The 22,473-nt window shown below is 35.0% G+C and overlaps 6 protein-coding genes across 8 annotated transcripts in view; 3 read left to right on the top strand and 3 right to left on the bottom strand.

Moving 5' to 3' along the window:
- Nucleotides 1–22,473, top strand: part of LOC125827712 (floral homeotic protein PMADS 1) — a 305,579-nt gene that overhangs the window by 135,037 nt on the left and 148,069 nt on the right. The gene's annotated exons all lie outside the window — the stretch shown is intronic.
- On the top strand, nt 980–5,459 carry LOC125827653 (beta-galactosidase 5). 2 transcript variants are annotated; one of them, XM_049506963.1, is made up of 18 exons: nt 980–1,240; nt 1,326–1,421; nt 1,502–1,614; nt 1,763–1,829; nt 2,005–2,097; nt 2,186–2,329; nt 2,440–2,528; nt 2,607–2,712; nt 2,821–2,908; nt 3,118–3,236; nt 3,330–3,494; nt 3,649–3,827; nt 3,925–4,034; nt 4,122–4,231; nt 4,363–4,473; nt 4,550–4,663; nt 4,868–5,070; nt 5,185–5,459. In XM_049506963.1, the coding sequence occupies exons 1-18, from the start codon at nt 1,070–1,072 to the stop codon at nt 5,294–5,296; spliced, it is 2,190 nt and encodes a 729-aa protein (XP_049362920.1). In that variant the 5' UTR covers nt 980–1,069; the 3' UTR covers nt 5,297–5,459. The 2 variants fall into 2 exon arrangements, with proteins under 2 accessions (XP_049362920.1, XP_049362919.1); XM_049506962.1 differs by having other exon boundaries at nt 3,925–4,231.
- LOC125827732 (thioredoxin H-type 1-like) lies at nt 5,815–7,990 on the bottom strand. The gene is made up of 2 exons (XM_049507060.1): nt 7,740–7,990; nt 5,815–6,388 (listed from the first exon to the last, which is right to left on the bottom strand). Exons 1-2 carry the CDS (start codon nt 7,833–7,835, stop codon nt 6,182–6,184), a joined length of 303 nt encoding a protein of 100 aa, XP_049363017.1. The 5' UTR covers nt 7,836–7,990; the 3' UTR covers nt 5,815–6,181.
- On the top strand, nt 10,488–11,640 carry LOC125827704 (uncharacterized). Its single transcript, XM_049507031.1, has one exon. It carries the CDS (start codon nt 10,628–10,630, stop codon nt 11,486–11,488), a length of 861 nt encoding a protein of 286 aa, XP_049362988.1. The 5' UTR covers nt 10,488–10,627; the 3' UTR covers nt 11,489–11,640.
- LOC125827678 (zingipain-2) lies at nt 13,880–17,973 on the bottom strand. The gene is made up of 5 exons (XM_049506997.1): nt 17,455–17,973; nt 15,620–15,855; nt 15,123–15,263; nt 14,602–15,033; nt 13,880–14,182 (listed from the first exon to the last, which is right to left on the bottom strand). Exons 1-5 carry the CDS (start codon nt 17,879–17,881, stop codon nt 14,099–14,101), a joined length of 1,320 nt encoding a protein of 439 aa, XP_049362954.1. The 5' UTR covers nt 17,882–17,973; the 3' UTR covers nt 13,880–14,098.
- Nucleotides 18,955–21,639, bottom strand: LOC125827903 (2-oxoglutarate and iron-dependent oxygenase domain-containing protein CP2-like). Its single transcript, XM_049507240.1, has 9 exons — nt 21,385–21,639; nt 20,629–20,676; nt 20,359–20,535; nt 20,124–20,274; nt 19,956–20,042; nt 19,751–19,875; nt 19,509–19,627; nt 19,169–19,280; nt 18,955–18,978 (listed from the first exon to the last, which is right to left on the bottom strand). The coding sequence occupies exons 1-9, from the start codon at nt 21,637–21,639 to the stop codon at nt 18,955–18,957; spliced, it is 1,098 nt and encodes a 365-aa protein (XP_049363197.1).

Raw genomic sequence — 22,473 nt, 5'->3', positions numbered from 1 at the left:
GTAACCCTAGTTTATTTTTTTTTATTTTTTGTCTAATATGAATGTGTGATGAGACAACATCTCTAACAACTTAAAAGATGGTTTTGTACGTCAAACATTTATAAACCATGCAGAAAATGCAAATTACTACATGTTTAATCAATGTTGCTTGAATAGTATAATATAGAATGCCGTTAAAACTCAAATCTCACATTCAATTATATATTCTCACGTCTCAAATTATCTTAATTTAAAAAGATAATTATCACAAAATTGTTGTCGCTTATAAATACCTTAATTACTAGTGATATTATGATTGTTCAAATATCAGTGAATGATAAAACAATTAAAATTCTCTTTAATTAATATTTTAAAAAGAAGTGTAAAAAAAATTACGATAAATAATTTGACAAGAAAATAATATGCACTAATTATGAAAATGAACTTTTGCAAACAAAAAAGGGTAAAAAGTAAATAAAAAAGGAGGCCACACTTCAGATATGGGGACTAGATAAATCTCGAGATCTACTTTTAATTTGAACATTATTTATCTATTTATTTGAATTAGTATTGTTTATGATTCACGTACTGATTATACAATATTTTCAAATTGATCTAACAAAAAATACAATCTTAAAAAAGAATTGATAAAAATAATTTTTTTTAGACAATAAATTGATCCATAACATGCACTGATACACATGAAATCGAAAGGCAAAAATAAATTGAAATTACCTATATTTATTATTATCATATGAAATTGTACACCTATATATTATTGAGAAGCAGGCTCCAATTTATAAACATTGGACTCTTTCTTTTTATCTATTATTTTTTTGTGTTTCGATTATCGTATTATTTGATTTCATTTTCAAATTGCTTTGTTATACACTATTAATCCTAAGATCTTATGGAATTAAATATACTTTCTACCTCCAAGAGGTAGGCTAGGTCTGTGTACACTCTTCCCTCTTCGTAGCCCACTAGTGAGCTAAGCTGATGAGCAAGAAGAATCCAAACAGCACCATATATATTGCCATTCTGCATACTACAATTCTTGACTCTCTGTATTACAAGTGTTGAGAAAAAAATGGAGACAAGTTTAGTTTCCCAGTTCCTCAAAGTTTATACTTTTTATTTGCTAATGGTAGTTCAGCTGGTCTTTTGCATTGTTACCTATGATAAGAAGGCCATTATCATTAATGGCCAAAGAAGAATTCTTCTATCTGGTTCCATACATTATCCTAGAAGCACCCCTGAGGTACTCTCACTTTCTGTTAAAACGTGTGACCATCTCGACTAAATGTTAATGTACTGATGAATTAAATAAAATGGGAGTGTTGCAGATGTGGGAAGATCTTATAAACAAGGCCAAAGATGCAAACTTGGATGTTATTGAAACTTATGTTTTTTGGAATGTTCATGAACCTTCCCCTGGCAATGTGAGTGCACAATTTGCCCCAAAAGACTTGATCTTTATGTTTACTGATTGCTAATATACAATATATTTTCTTGTGGACAGTATAATTTTGATGGGAGATATGATCTTGTAAGGTTTATAAAGACTGTGCAGAAAGCTGGGCTTTATGCACATTTGCGCATTGGACCTTATGTTTGTGCTGAGTGGAATTTTGGGTAATAGCTTTACTTTGAGGGACCTTTACACGAATAGATGGACAGATTATAGATACACATAGAATATGCACGATCGTACACATATTATACATCATATGGTTGATTTCAAGAATGAGCTAATGAGTCTGTAACCTCTCATTTGATGCAGAGGATTTCCTGTATGGTTGAAATATGTTCCTGGTATCAGCTTCAGAACAGATAATGAACCTTTCAAGGTTTGTCCAAAGTCAAAAAATGATCTTTTTGTTGTGTTAAAGTAACTAAACTTTATTCGACTATATTGTACAAATACAGCACCAATTTTTGTACATGTTTGTTTCTTCTCTGATAAATTGATAGATTCTGATCATGAGTTGTAGTATTGACATTTCAATTGTTTTTGTGGTAAAGGCAGCAATGCAAAAATTCACCAATAAAATAGTTGAGATGATGAAGAGTGAAAACTTGTTTGAATCTCAAGGAGGTCCCATTATACTGTCTCAGGTATGAAACTTATAGAATTTCTGTTTTCTGAAATGCATGATATACCGCGCAATTATCTAACGAGTGTTTTGAAGTTGTGTTTGGTTAGATTGAAAATGAATATCAACCAGAAAGGGAGGCGCTTGGAGCAGCTGGTGAAGCATATGTCCAATGGGCTGCACAAATGGCTGTTGGATTAAATACTGGTGTCCCGTGGGTTATGTGCAAAGAGGATGATGCCCCTGACCCTATCGTGAGTTTCTCCTGTTATTCTCAGTATATATATTTACATTCATAGCTCGGATTTAGGCATAACGTCCTTGAAACTACTGACTGAGGGCCCTAAACATGTGTCTTAATCAGATAAATACATGCAATGGTTTTTACTGTGATGAATTTTCTCCCAACAAACCTTACAAACCAACTATGTGGACTGAAGCTTGGACTGGCTGGTAATGCAAACATATGCTTATTTTCATACATGCTCATTTTCATGAGGTGATTCTCAAATTCTTGTTTGTTGAGGGAAGGTTCGCGGAGTTTGGTGGCACGATACCTATGAGGCCAGTTCAAGATTTGGCATTTGCAGTTGCTCGTTTCATACAAAAAGGTGGCTCATTTGTTAATTATTACATGGTAATGAACTTCCTCAGAAAAAAGAAACTCCAACATTCATACTGAACATGTTCATACTTGAATAGGATTAATGATCTTGCTTGTCTTAATTATTTCTTCTTTTAACAGTTCCACGGGGGAACCAACTTTGGCCGTACAGCTGGAGGACCTTTTATAACAACAAGTTATGACTATGATGCTCCCATCGATGAATATGGTGAGATTAATCAGCTTAGTCCATGACGGCTAGAAAGTCCTTTTGCGCGTGAATTTAGAACACTGAATCTCTAAGTTATAGTCCTTGTCTACCATTATCGCTATGAAAGACGTTCTATTTCATTTCATGACATATGCTGAAGTAACCTGATCAAGCTCTAGATTGAACTTTTAGTTATCAGCTAACTTCTTGACCTCATATGTAATCAGGTTTGATCAGGGAACCAAAATATAGCCATTTAAAGGAGTTCCACAGGGTAATTAAACTATGTGAGAGCGCTTTATTATCTTCAGATCCCACTGTTGTTTCACTAGGAAACTATCAGCAGGTTAGTGTCAATTACAAAGGTTCTTAACCTCAAAAAATATGACATTTTCTTTACTTGTTTGTCTTTCTGAATCAAAAAAGTCATTTATTCTAGGCTCACGTATTCTCGTCTGGCAAAGGAAACTGTGCAGCATTTCTCTCAAATTACGACAGTAACACTGCTGCTAGAGTAGTTTTTAACAACAAACACTTTAATCTACCTCCTTGGTCCATCAGTATTCTTCCAGACTGCAGCCATGTTGCCTTCAATACTGCAAAGGTAAGCAAGATTTCAACAAGCATTTGTGCAATTGCAAATTTGGACCTTGGTCGCGTACTGTCAACAGACACTATTCATTGTCATTCAATCTCTTTCCGTAGCTATGTGCTTTGTCTTTCAGCTTAGTAATTTAAGACATCTTTTTCTTGATAAGGTTGGGGCTCGAACTTCACAAGTGCGTATGACACCAACTGTCTCTCAGCTCCACTCTTGGGGGGCTTATAGTGAAGATGTATTTTCTTTAGTGGACAGCTCAACATTTGAAGCTGTAGGACTTTTGGAGCAGATAAATATCACCAGAGATAACAGTGATTATTTGTGGTACATAACAAGGTGAGATTCATAAATAAGTCGAAAAAAATCATCCAAACATAAGTATATAAACTTTTCTAATATTGATAATGAATTCAATTTCTTACTTGGAATGCAGTGTCGATATTAGTCCCTCAGAATCATTTCTACGAGGGGGACAAAAACCAACCCTCAACGTCTACTCAAGTGGACACGCAGTTCATGTTTTTGTAAATGGGAAACTCTCAGGTAATGATGCTTATATGCACATAATTGGTAGAACAGCTAGTAGGAAACATTTTTTATATTTCCTTCTGTGGAATTCGCAATTTTCAGGATCTTCTTATGGTACTCGGAAGGACACAAAGTTCACTTTCACAGGACCAGTTGATCTGCAGGCTGGAACAAATAGAATTGAGCTACTGAGCATTGCTGTTGGCCTGCCGGTTAGTTTCTCTTCTTTGCCTACAGTACTTATCATTCAAGGCAAAAACAGATGCAACTTTTGTTATTCTGTGTTGCTGCACTAATAGTTTTTCATTCTCTATTGATTATAATTACACTTATTGCCTTGAAGAACATTGGACTGCATTACGAGGAATGGAATACAGGAATACTCGGGCCAGTTGTTCTTCAAGGTCTCAACCAAGGCCATAAAGATTTATCGTCACTGAAATGGACATACAGAGTACTGAATCTTTACCAAATCTTTTACTCTTCTGTTTGTTTTTAAAAGATCATTGACAGTTAAAGCGGTCCTTCAGGTTGGATTGAAAGGAGAAACAATGAACTTGATCTCTCAACACGGAGCATCTTCCATTGAATGGATTGGTGGTGCAGTAGCTACCCAAGGACAACAACCTCTTAAATGGTATAAGGTAAGTAAATGAGAAAAAGATTTAAGTTCTAACAAAGACTCGTTAAGATTTATGACTAGAGGCGTACTTAGAATTTTGGGAGTGGGATCAATTGAACTCATTGATCATTTCAAGTATAGATCATAGATATGTATATAGACCATATTCTCAAAGAATTCCGGAACTTGAAGCTATTATGTTTAAATGCTGGATCCGCCTCTGCAGGCTTATTTTGATGCACCAGAAGGAAATGACCCTGTGGCACTAGACATGAGAAGCATGGGCAAAGGACAAGTATGGATCAATGGACAAAGCATAGGTCGATATTGGACAGCATCTGCTAATGGCAAATGTGATGATTTCCACTATGCTGGAACATACAGACAAACAAAATGTCAACTTGGTTGTGGTCAGCCAACTCAAAAATGGTAGTTCTTGAATTTCTACTGATTCTTTCATCAATCATACCTTAGATTTCTTTCATATCATCAACAACACAATAGCATTTGCTAACAAGTACTCTGCCTGTTCTGTTTCTGTAGGTACCATGTCCCAAGATCTTGGTTGAAACCGACACAAAATTTGCTCGTCTTATTCGAGGAAATAGGTGGTGATGTATCAAGGATATTGCTAGTGAAAAGGACAACTTCATGAGTTTAGTTTATTTGTTCTGTAGGCTTTGATCATGAGCTCCATCACATTTCTTGGAAAATCCAAGATCTGGTAGAATTTCTTGTTTCTTTTTGTTTTATTAGAATTAACCATTATGAATTTCCACTATACTTGGTGGATGCATATGTTTGATGTCTTCTGTTCCAAGTACACAGTTTGGTGTCTCACATTCTTTCTGACATTCTGTAACCCATGACCTTTATAAAGAAAACAAGATCAAGTCCCTAGACACAATATCTCAAATCATGTTTCATATCCATTTATGAATATGAGCAAGAGGGAATAGAATCACAAATCTTCAGTAAATACACGTTTCGCAGCGCAATTCATGTTCAAACGCAACTTCAAATTCAAATTCAAAAAGTGTACTTACTTTTTTTCAAGTCACACCTGCTCAAAGGTGATCTTAGATGCTGATAATGTACACAACCAAAAGATCTATGCAATGATAAATAAGTCTAAGCTATCCAAGCAAATTGAAAGGTTCACAAATGTAGAAATGGGAAAAGAGTCTTTTGATAGAAATGGGCATATAGCCTTAACCAGTAAACACCATATGCACAAATGTCAGATTCCAAGCACCAACATTACAAATCTTTCAAGAAAGCAGTAAAAACATGGTGGATAATAAAACATACAACCATCCAGAGTTATTACAAAAGACAAGACTAAATACTATAATATCATCTCCTTGATTAAGGCTCAAGCAGTCACAATAGCAGGAGCAGCACCATGCTTCTCTATGGTCTTAAGCAATCCGTCTTTATGGGCACCAACCACCCTATCCACTTCTTTCCCCTCTTTAATGAAGAGGAAGGTAGGCATTGCCTCCACTTTCCAATCCTCTGCAACTTTCTGCAAGAAAGGTTACCGCAATTTACTATCACAATCACTGATTACATTAGTCAAAGAACGAGTATAAATTGATGCAAAATCTGATCGCAGACGTACCTTCAGTTCATCAACATCAACCTTGAGGAATATAACATGGAGCGTCTTCTTAGCAATTTCAGCAAGAATTGGGGCAATAAAACGGCAAGGGCCGCACCAGGAAGCAGTAAAATCCACCACCACCTGAATCAACAAATTGTATTTTGCATGAGTTACACCAGTTGAAAGAAAAGATTTATGCCCAACAATTTCTAAAATTCTGAGGCATATTTAAAGGTAGCCTTACTCTGTACTAATTCTACTTGATCTAACTAACAGCTAGGCGCAGATGTAAGTGACCTCAACTCGAAAAAGTTCATATAGTTAAAAAGTTCATAATATATATATGCTTATGCTAAGTTCGAAGCAATGCTGGTTTACAAGAAAGATTTACGCCCAACAACTAGAAATCTGAAGCATATTTAAGCATACCATCATCATCCATACAACTACTATTTGCTCTAGCAACTACACTAGATGTATAACGACTCCGGCTCAATTTTTTTCTTTGATGATGGCGGTATTCAAGTCAAAGTGCAGCTTGACTATTCTAACACGGTTACAAGGTAACTCTACCGTCTAAGACTTAGGCAGGAAGAAATCACCCGAGCCCACTTAGACATCACCTAATATTTTTGCATCCATTATGGTTCTCACTTCTCCCCTTCATTGACCATTTAACCACCGACTGTCCAGATCATAAACACACCCCACGACAAAAGGAGTTCAACATCTACTATGTAGACATAAAAAATAAAAAATTGAACCCCCTTAGCCCCAACCTGGCTCCGCCCCCGCCATACCCTCGGTGTGGTGACTTCACCTCAACTTATATAAGTTAAGGTTTTACTAAAAAGAACTATACTAAGTTCGAATCCATGGCATAACAAAAAAGCCCCACCCAAATCCTAGATTAGTTAATCCTTAAGAAACTAAACAATTAACCATCACAAAAGCAACAAGTTAAGCATCATATCAACTTTATACTGGGCCATTTCTTCAAAAAAATACATCATCACATCTATCGGTTTCTTTACATCCTGCTCAAACAACCTTTTGAACCCATACATATATTTGGTTGAAATTACACGAATTGCATATATTTTTCCACAAGGGGTCCAGATAGCGACCCAGCACCCCACCCCCACCCCACAAAGCCTAATCAGCAAAGACAGCAACTTTAACTACAAATTTGTTCCAAATCACAATTAAGCCAATCAATTGAGTGAGAATACGATTATATTAATAGCAAATCATACGTTAACATATTACAATTAACTGAAAATCAAACAATAAACTTTAGGTAAGCATACAAAAACCCAAACAAACCCACCGACGAGCCGCAACTGAAAAAAAAATCAACAAAATCTCATACAAAAAATCGAAACAACAAAAACCCATTTCACAAAATCAAATTTTGAACAAAACCCATAACACAAAGTCAAAGTAACAAAGCAAAATCGCCATTGTCAAAGAGAAAAAATCAAAGTTATACCAGTTTGTTGGTCTCCACGCCCTTCTGGAGCTGCGCCTCCCACTCCTCAACCTTGTGGCAGCCGATCACTTGTCCTTCCTCAGATGAAGTAGCCATTCTCACAGATTTTAGAAATCAGAAATTCAAAATAGATAACACCAAACAAATCCTTAGCTCTTCGTAACACTAACGCACAATGCACAGCATCTTCCCTTTGGCAGAGACTTTATACAGGAAAGGGAAGATAGTAAATTACCAAAATGTAACGGATTTCAAACTTAATTACGAATTAGGGAAACGCGTCACATAGTGTGAACATTTTATTCAGTCGGTTTAAGTGGTAGGGAAATTGAATGCCACGCGACGTGCAAACACGTGCGCAAAAGTTATATCTATCACTTGACAAAGAACAACTTGGACTCTTGTAACCGACTCGGAACGATAAATATTTATTCATCCTTAATAAGATGTTTTAGGTTCGAAGTTTTTTATAATACAAAATCACTTTTTATCAAAATTTCAATACAAATATCATGTAAGTAGCTGAAAAAAACTTGATTTTCAACAAAAATATTTTTATTTTCAACAAAAGGTGATTTTATTTTTGTTTGAGAATTCAAAAAATTTAATTTTAAAAAAATACTTATCATTTCACCGTAACTTTGGTTCGACCTCATTAGTGACTAGTTACATATAAAAATACCAACGAATAAGAAACGACGAAACAACGACGACTTTGATAACTTCTAAGGTGACATTAAAATTAAATGTCTATTTGTCTTTAATAAAATCTTAGCAAAGTATTGTTTATGCGATTTATTCTATGTATTGTTCGATTAAAAGATTATTTTATTGTTAGTTGGGAATCATTATTTCATTTATCAAAAATTGACCAAATTTAAAATAGACCATCTTAAGAAATCAACGGATTAGGAGAAGTTTTTATAGTAGGACTTGTAAACACGACATCTCTTTCTAGTTTTGATATGGTAAAATATGAGCTCATTTAAATAATTATTACTTTTCGATAGGTTCTTTTAATTTTGATTTTATACATAAACATATTTTTTAACTTGATTTTAGCTAGTATTTAAATACTTCAATGTTTAATATGTATAAGTAGCCACTATTTGTATAAAATTGAATAAGTTGACACACAAATTATACGTGATATAATACATGTATGACGCGAATTGTCAATTCGCCACATAAAACATCATGTAGTATGTGTGTAGGGGTCTTAAAAAAGAAGATTTTACACAAATTTCATAGTGTTATGAGCTAATTACATCGTATTCCTACTCTTTTCGAAATTACAAAAATTTCTTAAATTTGGTGGAATCCGAATATATCCCAAAACATCTTGATACACCGCGTCTCAGTTTCGGATACATCACTCAACCTCCCGATACATCGTGTACGTCCTGATGCATCGCGTAAAGTGATGTATCCGACTGATGCATTGAGTAAAGTAGCGTTTCAATATATCGCGTAAAGTGATGTATCCAACTTAATATTACATAAAGTCAAAATTTTTGTAATTTTTTCACATAATAGAGAATATTATAAAATAAATTATTTACTTAGGTAATTTTATTTTATTTTTTTAAAAAAAAAGAGACTGACATGTTCTTATTTGAACTCAAACAATCATCAATAGCATAAATGGAGAGGGCAGTTGGGCTCGTCTGGCCCATCACGTAATGGTCTGACATGGCCCATCGTAGTTAAACAAAGGGTACCTTTAATGTGGCACAAGCCCCCAAAAAAATGTGTTAATCGTGGTGCCCTGAGTTGGGGACGAAGTGTTAATGGGACCATCATTTATATTATGTGTGCTGCATAAATATTTGTAATTCATTCCCTTCAAAATAACTTTAGATATATCGTGTTTGAATTTAGATTTGATAAAAATTGAAGTTATACAAAATATCTGAAGTTTGTTAGAATTTTTAGTCATTCCTCCTAAACTTCAAGCATATATGATAAAAGCTCGATCACTCTATGTGGTTAAAGTTTAGTCATTTCTTATATATAAACATGACCCTAAATTTGGCGTCAGTTGACACATTCATCCTACATGGCACCCGACATTGCAATTTTGTGTCCTACGTGTATTTATTTGTTTAATTTTATACAAGTTTAAGTGTTTATTTGTGCACACTCAAAATTGAAGGGCATAGTTATCTGCTTAAGCCAAATTAAGAGTCATGTTTATGTATTTTGCCATGATTATTTGTTAAAGTTCAGTTATTCCCTAGTTTTCACAAACCCAACCATCATTTCCTAGTTTTATTCCCTCAAGTATATCCATTTCCTTATTCATAACCAACCATCTCCATCACAACTTCTCCAAATTTATTACTCTACTACTACTGCACTTGCTTTACTATTTTTTTAAAAAATAATTTAAAAATGGATTTTTTCTTCTTTTTTCTCCTTCCTTTTCTAAGTCGGTATTTGATACTCATGCACTTTATACTCAAAAAATCGAACCCAAAATCAAAACTATGTTTATGAATAAAAAAAAAATATTTACTACTCCACTATACCCCATGTTAATATGGAAATTTTCCTATACTATAGATGATCTGATCAGATTGTTTTTGTAGGATGGAAAATGAAAATCCAAATAATTGATGTGACAAATAGTATAACCATTCAACAAATTTGCCACGTAAGTTCTAGATAACATATTTCCACGTGTAAATCTTCTCACCACACTCAGATACATCAAACCCCCATGGATATTTTTAGGTTTACAATTTGTGTGGATTTGGATGGAAAGTGATTCATTCTCCTACTACTTCTTCGCTTAATCAAGAACCATTCTTGATCTTTTTTGTGTTTTCTTCATCGATGTCTACTTTTTAATTTTTCAAGATTCCATTTTTATTCCTCTGGTTTTCATGGCTTTACCTCAAATCTTACCTTCTCCTTCTTCATCATTCACTTACAAACCCCACTTAAACCCTAGTAATTTCTTCTTAATCCCTCAATTTAATAACCCCCAATGCCAGTTTTCTTCTAAATTATTACTCCAGCACCGGCGCCGGCGTAACTCGAATGGTATCAGATGCTCTGCTTCCTCCTCCTTCCCGGAGAAGCACCACACTGGTTCACCTAAATCAGACGACGTCGTTGAGCTACCCCTTTTCCCTCTTCCTCTCGTTCTCTTCCCCGGAGCTATTCTCCCGCTCCAAATCTTCGAGTTTCGTTACCGGATAATGATGCATACCCTTCTCCAAACTGACCTTCGTTTTGGGGTTATTTACTCCGACAGCGCCACTGGCACCGCCGACGTTGGATGCGTTGGAGAAGTCGTTAAGCATGAGCGGCTGGTGGATGACCGGTTTTTCTTAATCTGTAAAGGGCAGGAGCGGTTTCGGGTCAATAAATTGGTTCGGTCTAAACCGTATTTGGTTGCAGAGGTGACGTGGCTGGAGGACCGGCCGTCGGCGAATGGAGAGGATGATGTGGACGGTTTGGCGAATGAGGTGGAGAGTTATATGAAAGATGTGATTCGTTTATCGAACAGATTGAATGGGAAACCGGAGAAGGAGGCAACGGATTTGCGGAGGAATTTGTTTCCGACGCCATTTTCTTTCTTCGTTGGAAGTACGTTTGAAGGGGCACCAAGGGAACAACAAGCATTGCTTGAATTAGAAGATACGGCGATGAGATTGAAGAGGGAGAAGGAGACTTTGAGGAATACTTTGAACTATCTAAGTGCTGCTTCTGCTGTGAAGGATGTGTTTCCGTCTTCCTGATAAAAAAATGTGTAAGAATTTTTGGAGCTGAATTACCTAAAGGGGGTGTTGACTTGTTAGGTTACTATGGTTTCGTAATGTATACACAGTGATGAATTGTCTTATGAATATGTAAATTTTGATGCCTAATACTAGTTCCACATGGTTTTATAGTGTTGGATTGATTTATCTTTTGCTGCTATTGAATGGTTTTAACTAATTCGTTTTTCCTTGAGACACAAATTAGTTTGTATGCGGATACATTGAAAAGCAGTGATCTTTTTAGGATGGGAAGTGGCATTATACTTATGCAAGTAGTTGATGGTGCAATTGGATGGATTAACTTGTGTTGATAGTGTGGTTTCTTTTCCTTGAGACCTGAATTAGTTTGAATGTGGATACTTGCAAAAGTAATGATCTTTTTAGGCTTGTGAATGACCTATTCTAGTGCAATCCATCATTGATTTCAGGTATTAGCCAGAAAGGTGATCTCGGATTCATCAGTTTCAGCTGTTCGTAGATTGTTAGCTAAACTAGCATTCTTTGTGTGTGGGACTTTAACATCTTCTCTTGCTTGTTAATGTGTTATCTTACACACACATAGATGCTGCAATCTTGCATCATGCTCTCTCTTCTTCAAAGAGAGTTATGAATCAAAATGCTTAGGAGTATTTTACTATGCTAGCAGCAGTCTTATCACAATGCCTACCATTGGAAAGACACACTGCAGCATTTCTGTCAAACTACGACGGCTACTCTGCTGCAGGAGTAGTTTTTCGTAACAGGCACTTTAGTCTAACAGAGTTCTTCTGGATCACAACAATGCTCTTCAATACAGCGAACGTGATCAGTAAGTTTTAGTTGTACCATTTCTTAGACCTCAATAGCAGATGGCCAACACACTATTCATTGCCAGTATGAATTCTTCCACCTAAGCTGGGGACATTGCATTCGTCTGTTTTTCTTTTACGATAATTACTAGTTGTAATGTGCTTCATCTTTCTGCTTTATTGGTTGCTGATGTTGGGAGTAAAACACTCTCAACTCTTGGGGGACTTAATAGCGAAAACACATTTGCTTTAAATGACAGTTCATTATGTGAAGCAGGACTGTTGGATCAGAAAGATTTCACCAAGAGATAAACAGTGTTTACGTGTTGAACGTATCATGGTGGAACTCAGAAGCAACATCCGGCATTAATATATATATGGCTCCGAATTACAGCTAAATAAGTACCTCTTTGACCTTCATCCTGACTTGAGAATGTAAGTATGTCGAGGCTTCTGGGACAAATGCTTCCTCAATCCTCAAACATGATAATTATTTTTCCACACACCCTCAACTTTCTCTCCCTAAAGCATTTGTTGATCTTACTCTCTCAGAATCATTTCTGTAAGGAGGACAAAAGCTTATCCTCGTCATCTACTCAATTGCCATGCAGTTCATTCTTTGATAATCGGAAAAACTTCAGGTAAGGATGCCAACTTTGATGTTGGCAGAAAAACTACTTTTGGAGCATTTTTTGCTATTTCCTGTTGTATGTAATTCTCCACATAGTAATTGACTTGTAAAACCTAAAACTCAACTAGGAATCATTTTTGCTAGCTTCTGTTGCAACTGCAAGGCTTTCGTGAAGGTAGTCCTCTTCTAACACCAAAACTTGTTAGTTTGAAGGATCTCCTTGGGTAATAGTAAGCACACGCGAGAGTCACTTAACCAGGACCAGTTAGACTTACAGGCTCATTGCAAGTTGATTTGTGGGTTAACTCTTCCCTATAATGCAGTTTGCACCCATTGCATGCAGCTACACTGCTCTGTTTAGATGCAGGTCCTTCTGGCCCTTTGTTACTGCTAAACCATTATGTTAGCTAATGATTTGTACTCTTGAGCGAAAACATTCTACTTTTGTTGGTCTCTGCTACAATAGCAATTGCATTTTCCATACAACCTAGACAAAGACAATATATATTTGGAGAAAATGAACTGTCGAAGCAGTGCAAAAGAATAGACCAACGAAGACATAATTTCATCCAACAAAATTGCAAGTTGCAACAACAACAATGCACTCAGAAAAAAGGAGCTGGCAAAACCCAAATCCACTAACCAAGAAAGTAAATAAAATCCCTCCAAAATCACCATTATTGAAAGGGTCAAGTGCACATATTTATAGTTTCAACTCTGCACTTTTTATCTTCATAAGGGATTGCCTTTCTTCTTACATAAAAGGAATAGCAAATCAACAGACAGCAGTTTCCCATAGTAGGCTACTGATTTATTGGCAGAATAATATAGTAGCATGAAGGTCAACAACAACATACCCAATGTAATCCCACAAGTGGATCTGGGGAGGTAGAGTGTACGTAACTTTACCCCTACCTTGGGAGGTAGATAGATGATAACAAAGTCGTCATCTAAAAACTGTAAAGTCTGAAATACTACTAAAATACAAGCTAATAATGTGGTACAAGATGATCATCGTCTGACCAACAGCGACTATACCAGTTCTACATATACAAAATGATATCTAGCAACAATAATATATGTGGAATTACTAAGGGGTAACTATGTACCCCACAAAGTAAATTCGTAACACCGTGAATATGATAATGATGTTGCGCCAGGCTCCTACGCCTAAAAAGGGTAAATAAGACCTCCGAATTTCCCAGTAAATGCTTCCTTCTGAGGCTGTTGCACTATAGTAGCGTTGTTCATTCGCTGCATTAGAAACATATAAACTGTGAAAACACAGTAACAAAAGGTGAAAGGAAATGTATAAAAGTAGCACATCAAGAGAGATTGGTATGACAATGGCAATGAGGGAACCTTTTCATAACCAATTTTGGACTGGAGATAAACGCTTAAAAAAGGAAAGATAACTCAGAAATACACAACACTCGATAACAAATTGAAAGCAACTGTTGAAGCTTGCATACACAAGAACTTGCAGCAGAAGACCAAATCCTCATAAAGCATTATGTAATTGCCCGTTGGTTGGATATTTGGACTGTTACATTGCATTATGATCAGTTCAACGGGAACCTTTGTACTCTAAATTGATTTTTCGTGTTGTATGGGCCCTAATAGGATAAGATATGCATCAAATACAGAAAGGAAGTGCAGAGGTTGAGATGTACCTTGAGGCATAGGTTCCGACTTGTGTCACAAATTGGATAATCCTGTGGGCAACAGTGGCGTCCATCTTTACAACACACTGCTGAATCCAACCCACAACATTTCCAAGAAAGGCATATTCCAAGAAGTTTCACACCACAGCAACAGGTTTCGCCTTGACCACATGAGGTGAACATACTGCATTTGGATGGACCAGGAGCTGGAGGAGTTGGTGGATTTGGGCTAGTCTTGGTTGGATATGAAGCTAACTTATTGATCCCACAGATCCCTTCTTGATTCCCACTATTACGCTGCATGTGGATATAACCATTTATTCCCCAGCTTGTTCCCCATGAGTTCTTTATAATCCAGTAGTCAACTCCATTTTCGGAACCATAGCCCACAATCAGTACCGCATGATCTAGTGCTGTAGAACACGGGCCAGTGAATATCCCCTGCAACACAAAGGCAACAACTTTACATTTCTCTCCCACAAACTGACCTAAGATGATTAGGAGATTGCTAATTCGGAGGTGGAAGAGACCTTTGAATATGATTGAAATGCTCTCGCACTGCCGCATATCCCAACACTCACAGGTTGAGTTGCCACTGCCTTTAGAAGCTTGTCCTCATCATTTTTAGGGATATCAGTATATCCATCAATGGTTACAACATGCCTTTGTAGCTGCAAATTTGACAAGTTAAGCAAAACAGTCGTAATTGTTCATAATTGTTTTACCTGGAATAAAATTTTCCTAAGTTCCCTATAAAATAAATAAGGAATCCAGAATCAGTCAATATATAGGCCAACAGGCACATTTATTACAAGAATAGGAGCGAGAAGATGATTGGGGCATTTCATAAGCCAAATCAAAATGGACGAGGCCAAGGTTTTCTGCCATAAGGGAGTGAGAGGTGCCAACTTCCACGACTGAGTCATACTCACATTTTCTCTTCAATTGCTTCAAATGTAATTACAATCATTTGTAAACTCTTTTAGTAGATCAAATCATAAAATTATACGAGAGAATAATCAGGTACCTTGTTTTTGTTGCATGTTCCTTCCCTTTCTCTAAAAGGATAATCCTTTTCAGTGTCAATACCACCATTCTTTATGACAAATTCAAAAGCATAGTCCATCAATCCACCTCCACAACCTTCATTGTAACTTCTGTCGCAATCAATTAACTCCTGCTCAGAGAGGCTAACGAGAGATCCAGTGGTAATCTTATTGATACCTTCCATTGCACCAGTGGCCGAGAATGACCAGCAAGCACCTGGAAAATGAAACAAAAGTAACTGTTTTCAGTTACAGCAGCTGAGATTATGTAAATGTAATGGCAATGACAATGTTGTAGACAACTCTTATTGTCTCGATTCTCAAATAAATTTATAAGAAAAGGCTAGAACTTCTCTTCTTTCCTATGTTCAGGCGGAATTACCAGAGATATTGACAGAAAAAAGTACTTGAGAACCACATAGGCAGAGAAAATTTTAAAGAATAAACTTAGTAAGAGTTGTGTGCAGTTGTAAAGTTTCCAAAGCAAAATCTGCATGGGGAAGAAAGTGTAGTTTTACATCTCTGACTGTCAAATTACTTGCTATAACACATCATACTAGTATGTGTCTCAAAATTGATAGTTGAAAAATTAATGACACATTTCTTTGATTGCTGAAACAAGTAAAGAATCAGAAGACAGAATTGCATACACAGTTGCAAAAACAAAAAAAGAAGAGAAAAACAATGAGTTATAATTCAATGGTCCAAAACAGGACCCAAAAATGAATCACCTTATATTTATATATATATTTCTATGTTAAGAGTTAAGACTGAAGCTGGTAGTCCAGCTTTGATTGTAATGCAATGAATGGATGTAGAATAAAAAATGAAAGTAGAGATCTTTAGAATAGTCTGGTGGAGTTCATGTTCCAATTGCTAAGAGAAATGATAATTTAACCATAATTTACTCCTCTGCTATGTTCATGATCTTTGTAATACTATTGTTCGTCTGTCCATCAGTCAATAAAGAGCGTGATACCGTATCAGCATGTCCAATTAGTCTTTATCTTCTAGTCAATCTTAAGAAATGGTTTCCACATACATAGAGACGAAAATTGAAACTAAGAATCGTACAGTGCCTTTTTTTTCTTTGATAACGAGAAACAAACAGAACAATCATTCCTAATCAACTTATGATAAGATGAGCTCATGAGGCTAGGTTTCAATAGCAACAACAACAACTACTACTACAACAACAACATATCGAGTGTAACTCCATAGTACTGTCAGGGGAGGATGGTGTGTATGATCCGCTCAAGGAAACAATAACCAACAACTACTACTATCAAACTAATTTTGGTTGGTGTATGAATTCTCAATATTGATTCCATTCCATTTTTCATTCTAATACTTAAAAAATTGTCTTTTAGGACAACTAAAGAGCTCCTAAAACTAAAAATTCTCTAAATCCCACACTTATCCCTATACATCAACTGAAAGTTTTCTTGTCAAATACTGGACCTAAAGTAAGCGAGGAGGCTAGGTTACAATTAAGTAAATTAGCCTGGACCTTCACCCTGTCAAACAACAACAACATACTATGTGAAATCTCACAAAGTGGGGTTGGAGGGTAGAGTGTACGCACACACCTTACCGCTAGAGAGGTTATTTCTGATAGACCCTAAGCTCACTTAATGGGAAAAAGGCAGCTGAAAGTTTCAGCACATTTATCAGAATTTCAACTCCAAGACAACAAAAAAGAAGCACCACTAACACCACAAGCTCCATTTTCTGATGAGTAAGGTCATCAAAATCCAAACTTTGATTAAAAAAAAACTGATTTTGCCACTTAAATACAGCAATAAACTCAACATACCGCAACTTCCTTGATTTTTGACATTAGTAACAGCTCCTTTCTCTCTCCAATCCAAAGAAGAAGGAGCATCAACATCACTCAAAACTCCAGTTTCAGAAGAACCTGACCCTCTACCTTTCAACCTAATGAAATCATTAGCAGAAGAGGAAAGACCCAAGAAAGAATTCCTAAATTCATGGTGAGTAAGATCAGAATAGGCATTGAGACCAAGGGTATAACTGGAATTCCCTTTGCTATTATGCTCTGTAATATAAGCATAGTTTTCTTCAAACACTTTGAATCTATACACCCTTTCTTGTTCTGAAGAATATTTTTTTCCATTTTGCTGACACCAAGTTTCAAAAAGATCAGAAATTGATGAACAAGTGCAAAAGGGTTGTTGAAAAATCAGCAAAACAAGAACTAAAGAAGGCAATAACCAATTCATGGTTAAAAGGGTGCCAAAGAAATTGGAGATGTGAGAGAAAAATGTGAAGGAGGGGTTTGGTTGGAATAAATATAGGCACTAACCAAGGAATGAAAGAAACATGGGCTTGTTTTATTGGGTATAGAAAGGCTCTAAGTTTCTGGTTTCTTAGCCTCTAAAATCTTACAAAATTTTGGGAGAGGCACCCTCAAAAGTCAGAATGAGCTCTGCAATATTCGATTTAAATTTAGTCGAGGTTTCAACATGTTATATGTCACAAATCTGATGTTTGGTTATAAATTTTAGGTCAGATTTTGAAAACTTGGTGTCAAAGAAGAAAAACTTCAAGTTCTAAAGATTGATTGGGTTTTTGGGACTTCACTCAAGTAATTTCAATTTTTCGAATACAGATCTAAACACAACTTCAATAACTCAAATTTTCAAGTTTAAAATCTATGACCAAACAAGAGTGATTATAACAAAAGGGTTCGAGTTTTGAGTACCAAGTCACATTGTCATGCATTGTCTTACCTGTTGCTATCGGATTTTTTGGGTGTAAATTAAAATTTAATCAAGCTATAATGTAATTAATGAATATCGAAAAAAAATAAATAAGAAAATATAATGTATCTGATCTATTTTATTTTTTAGGTTTGATCCAACGATATAATTTGTGATCGAAATTGGCAAATACAAATATAGGTCATCATATGTTACACATGACAATTTAGTAATAATTGGGTACGGATTGAGCCATAATATGTTACCATATGAAATTTCAACAACCACTCGTCAATTTTGTCCTTTTTTATGCTTTGACGTATAGTTCAAATTATGTACTAGCATTTTCGAACTAAATAAACACATGGACATGTTCATTCTTATTTTGTTTCTTTTCCTTTTAAATAAAAGGTTCATTCTAGTAAGCATTACAAAATATCCATCGATGATAGATAATTCTATACGACAAGTGAAAATTAAAATAAAATAAAAATACTCTTATATTTGTCTCAAAATTTTCAATTGCACAACTAAATTTTGCAGGGTCTTATAACCAATCGACCCCTCACTACTTCCCCTACTCTTCTGAATAGCTATAAAATTCTTAAGCGCATCTCCTGAAAATATAAGAAAAAAAAATTAGAATATATATTGATCGGTTGAATTAAATACTAGATAAAAGTAGCTTGATTTAAATTATGTGATACCTTTTCTTAAGTTGATCCAAAATATCAAAAGTATATTTTTATATTAGAGTCTCCTTAATTCTAATATTTTGGTTTTATTTTATTAATAGAGAGAACCTACCGATTTGAGAAATAAAACATTTTTCCGGATCCTTTCTTCCTTCTCACGCTTGCACTCTGCACACCAGCTAGAAAAATCGGTTTGGTACTTCCTCATCTCTCTAAACATGGAGCTGCAAAAATTAAAGTAATTATAAATATGAAAATAGTAATTAGGTATTCATAAATGCATAATCATGACATTATTCTCTTCTATTTCTTGCAATTGCGCACATAGCTCTCTAATATTGTGATGAAATGTATTATACTACCTCCTCTTCTTTTTATTAATGTTATGTTATTTGATCAGATACGAAATCAAGTATGAAAGAGAGTATTTTTAAAGCTTGTGACATAAATACCTTCTGCACCATAGTATCAAGTTGGTCCTCCTTCCTGATGTTGTCGCTCTAGCACCATGTCTATGGCGACCACAATGTAGAATTGCATGCCCCGCAACATGAGAATAATCAAAGATCTCCTATCGAAAGAATAATTCCTTTGATTAATTATTAAGTAAGATGTTTCACTAAATTATAGAGATTCTAAAATAGTATTAATCAACTATGAAAAAATAATTGAACCATTTATACGTAACAATTACCTCTGGTTGTGTTTTAGTGTTTACATGTTTCTCGCATCGCACACCTCGAAAGAACAATTCTCCACCATCAAATTGTTTTCCCAAACACACATTCAAAGTAACTTCGGCATCATCAACATGAAAACCTGATAACTAAAGTTATTAAGATATCAAAAGAAAAAAAAAAAATTGTTTGACTCTTAAAATCGGTGTCTAACATACATACCTAAGTCAACATCTCTATCTGTCCCATATTCAACGACAAAACCATGATGGCTATCGAGTGTTGATCCACCAACTTCAGTAAATAGAACTGCACGATTATATCAAAGAATAATTAAGATACATTTCCTTAATTAATTTTTAGTTCATATAATTAATTAGTTGTAATTACCTTTTGAAATAGGACGTATAAAATCCTCCATAAAATTTTGAAGCATGGTTTGAAGGCCAAAGTCATCAAGAACTGCTCCATATTTGTTCATTGAGTTGGGACGCATGATTCTGAATTTTGTTTCACGAATCCATTTTTCAAAGTTTTCTACCTAATTAATTAACAATTTGATAAGAAAACAGAGAAAAAAAAATGTTATACCTAACAAATATGTATATATATATATATTACGTACCTCCTCCAACATCATTTCACAAAAACGTGGTTGAAGCATTTCAAATGTTAGAACACCCGGAGAGGGTTCAGACATTATATTTCTGAAGCTTTCTTCGGTGCTCTCAGAGATCGCCTTAAGAAATGAAGGCACAAAGAAATCTGTTGGGTGCATGGTATATAATACCTTGTGTAGAGGCTGAAAGACAATCAAGATTGAGATTATATATTTTTTTGTTGTCACAATTCAACTTGAAAATTCACAATATTTGACTATTTGTTACGTACGTACCTGATAATTTGATGTGATCTTTTGTCTATATTCTCTATGTTTATGTGTCTGCAGTAGCAACACAATTAAAAGATATAATTAGCCAAAGAAAATAAACAAGTTACAATAATATAGTAAGAAAAATAAAATATACCGGACAAGTTAAAAATTAAACTCAAAAGGAAGAGGGGCAATCGTTATGTATATGTATAGAGATGTGCTAGAGCTTAAGAGCTTGTTTGGATTGAATTGAGTAATTTTAAGTTAAAATAACTTTTAAGTATTTGAGTAAATTTTAAAAAATGCTTATAAGCAGTTGAATTTAAGCTAAAATAATAAAAGGTTTAATATGTGCCCTTTAAGTAGTGAGTCCTACGTTACGTGTCATACGTGTGTCTTTGTGTTCAACTTTATATAGGTTTAAGTGTCTACTTATGCACAATCAAAGTGGAAGAGCATAAAAATGAGTTGATGCTAAATTAAATGACATATTTATGTATTATGCCATAGTAAAAACAAAGAACATATAGATAAGTCGATTTTTGTCTTATAAATCAAAAATAAAAAATTAATGCAAGCATGTTCACTTTTAACCTTAAACAATTAATTAACGAATTAGCAACCTTGTCTCCCGTCACCCAGGTTGAGTAAAGTCTAGCAACAATGAAATTAAAGCTAAGTAAAGTCGGGACTTAAAAATAACAGGTAAAAGGTTAATTATGCTATAGATGGGTAAAACGTAAAAGTCTAGTTATAATAATAATTATAATTACTTACATGATGGCGCTCAGATGGAGGAGAGTAACCAAGGAGAATTTCATTCATGTATTGAGCTTTAACGAGTCGTGATGAATTAAGGAGGTTATCTGGAAGATAACGCTCAAGAGAACTATATAAAAGAGGATCGAATTCCAATTCTTCTTCTAAATCCCCATAGTTATCCGCCTTGTGTTCTAAACATGGCTCGACTCGCAGAGTTGACTCCACCGATGAACCGTCGTTCCGACTCCCGTTCCCCATATTCTCATCCATGTTCTATTTGTTCTATGTTATTCCCTATATATATATATATATAAGGGTAGAATTCAAAAGTTTACCTCTTTTAGTGTTTCTCTAACTCATACTTTGACACCAACTAAGCAACTACTTACCTTATATACAACAACGCTTTTTATTGTTCCAAAAAAAGGAAGAAAAAAAATATATATAACCGTGGTAGACATTGAAATTTTATGGGACTCTACAAGACGTGTTCAATTCGAATTGTGACTCTAGAAGGTGTGTTCAGTTTTAATTCTTTCTATTCATATATATTACTAAGAAAAATGGATTTCTACAGTGTTGTAGCGTAGCAAGAAGCCCCAAGTACTAAATTTCCTTAAAAGGAATCTCGAATATTCCAAAAAAGTCATGGAATATTTATATAGATCGGGTCAAATCTAAATCATATGAGTTCGAGAAGAACAGAATTGTACCCGCAATCTTGATGAATAAAATTATGTTTTTTCATATTTTATTTGTGATTGTAATTTATTTTCTGTCACTTGAAAATTTGTTGCAAACAACCATGTCGACGTACAAAAATTTATATCTTGTACCATGACTCCATGAGTAGTAATTGAAAATAGAAAATCTATTTCTAAAATTTATCATTAATCAACAACTTATGCTCTTTTTGTTCCTTTTTAATTGTCATGGTTTCTTTTTGACGTAGAGTCAAACGATGTATTTTTTATATCTTGTACCATGATCTAACATTTTACGATGTATTTTTTACATCTTGTACCATGACTTAACAACTAAAAAGGGACGGAAGGGAGGGGAGTATATGCCACCAATACTCCACTTACTCTAAAAGGATTTAAA

This window comes from Solanum verrucosum, unplaced genomic scaffold, assembly GCF_900185275.1.
Source record: "Solanum verrucosum unplaced genomic scaffold, falcon-dt-bn FXZP01000064.1, whole genome shotgun sequence".
Lineage (NCBI taxonomy): Eukaryota > Viridiplantae > Streptophyta > Magnoliopsida > Solanales > Solanaceae > Solanum > Solanum verrucosum.
The sequence above is the reverse complement of the archived record's forward strand: the minus strand, read 5'-3'. Positions and strand labels throughout refer to the sequence as shown.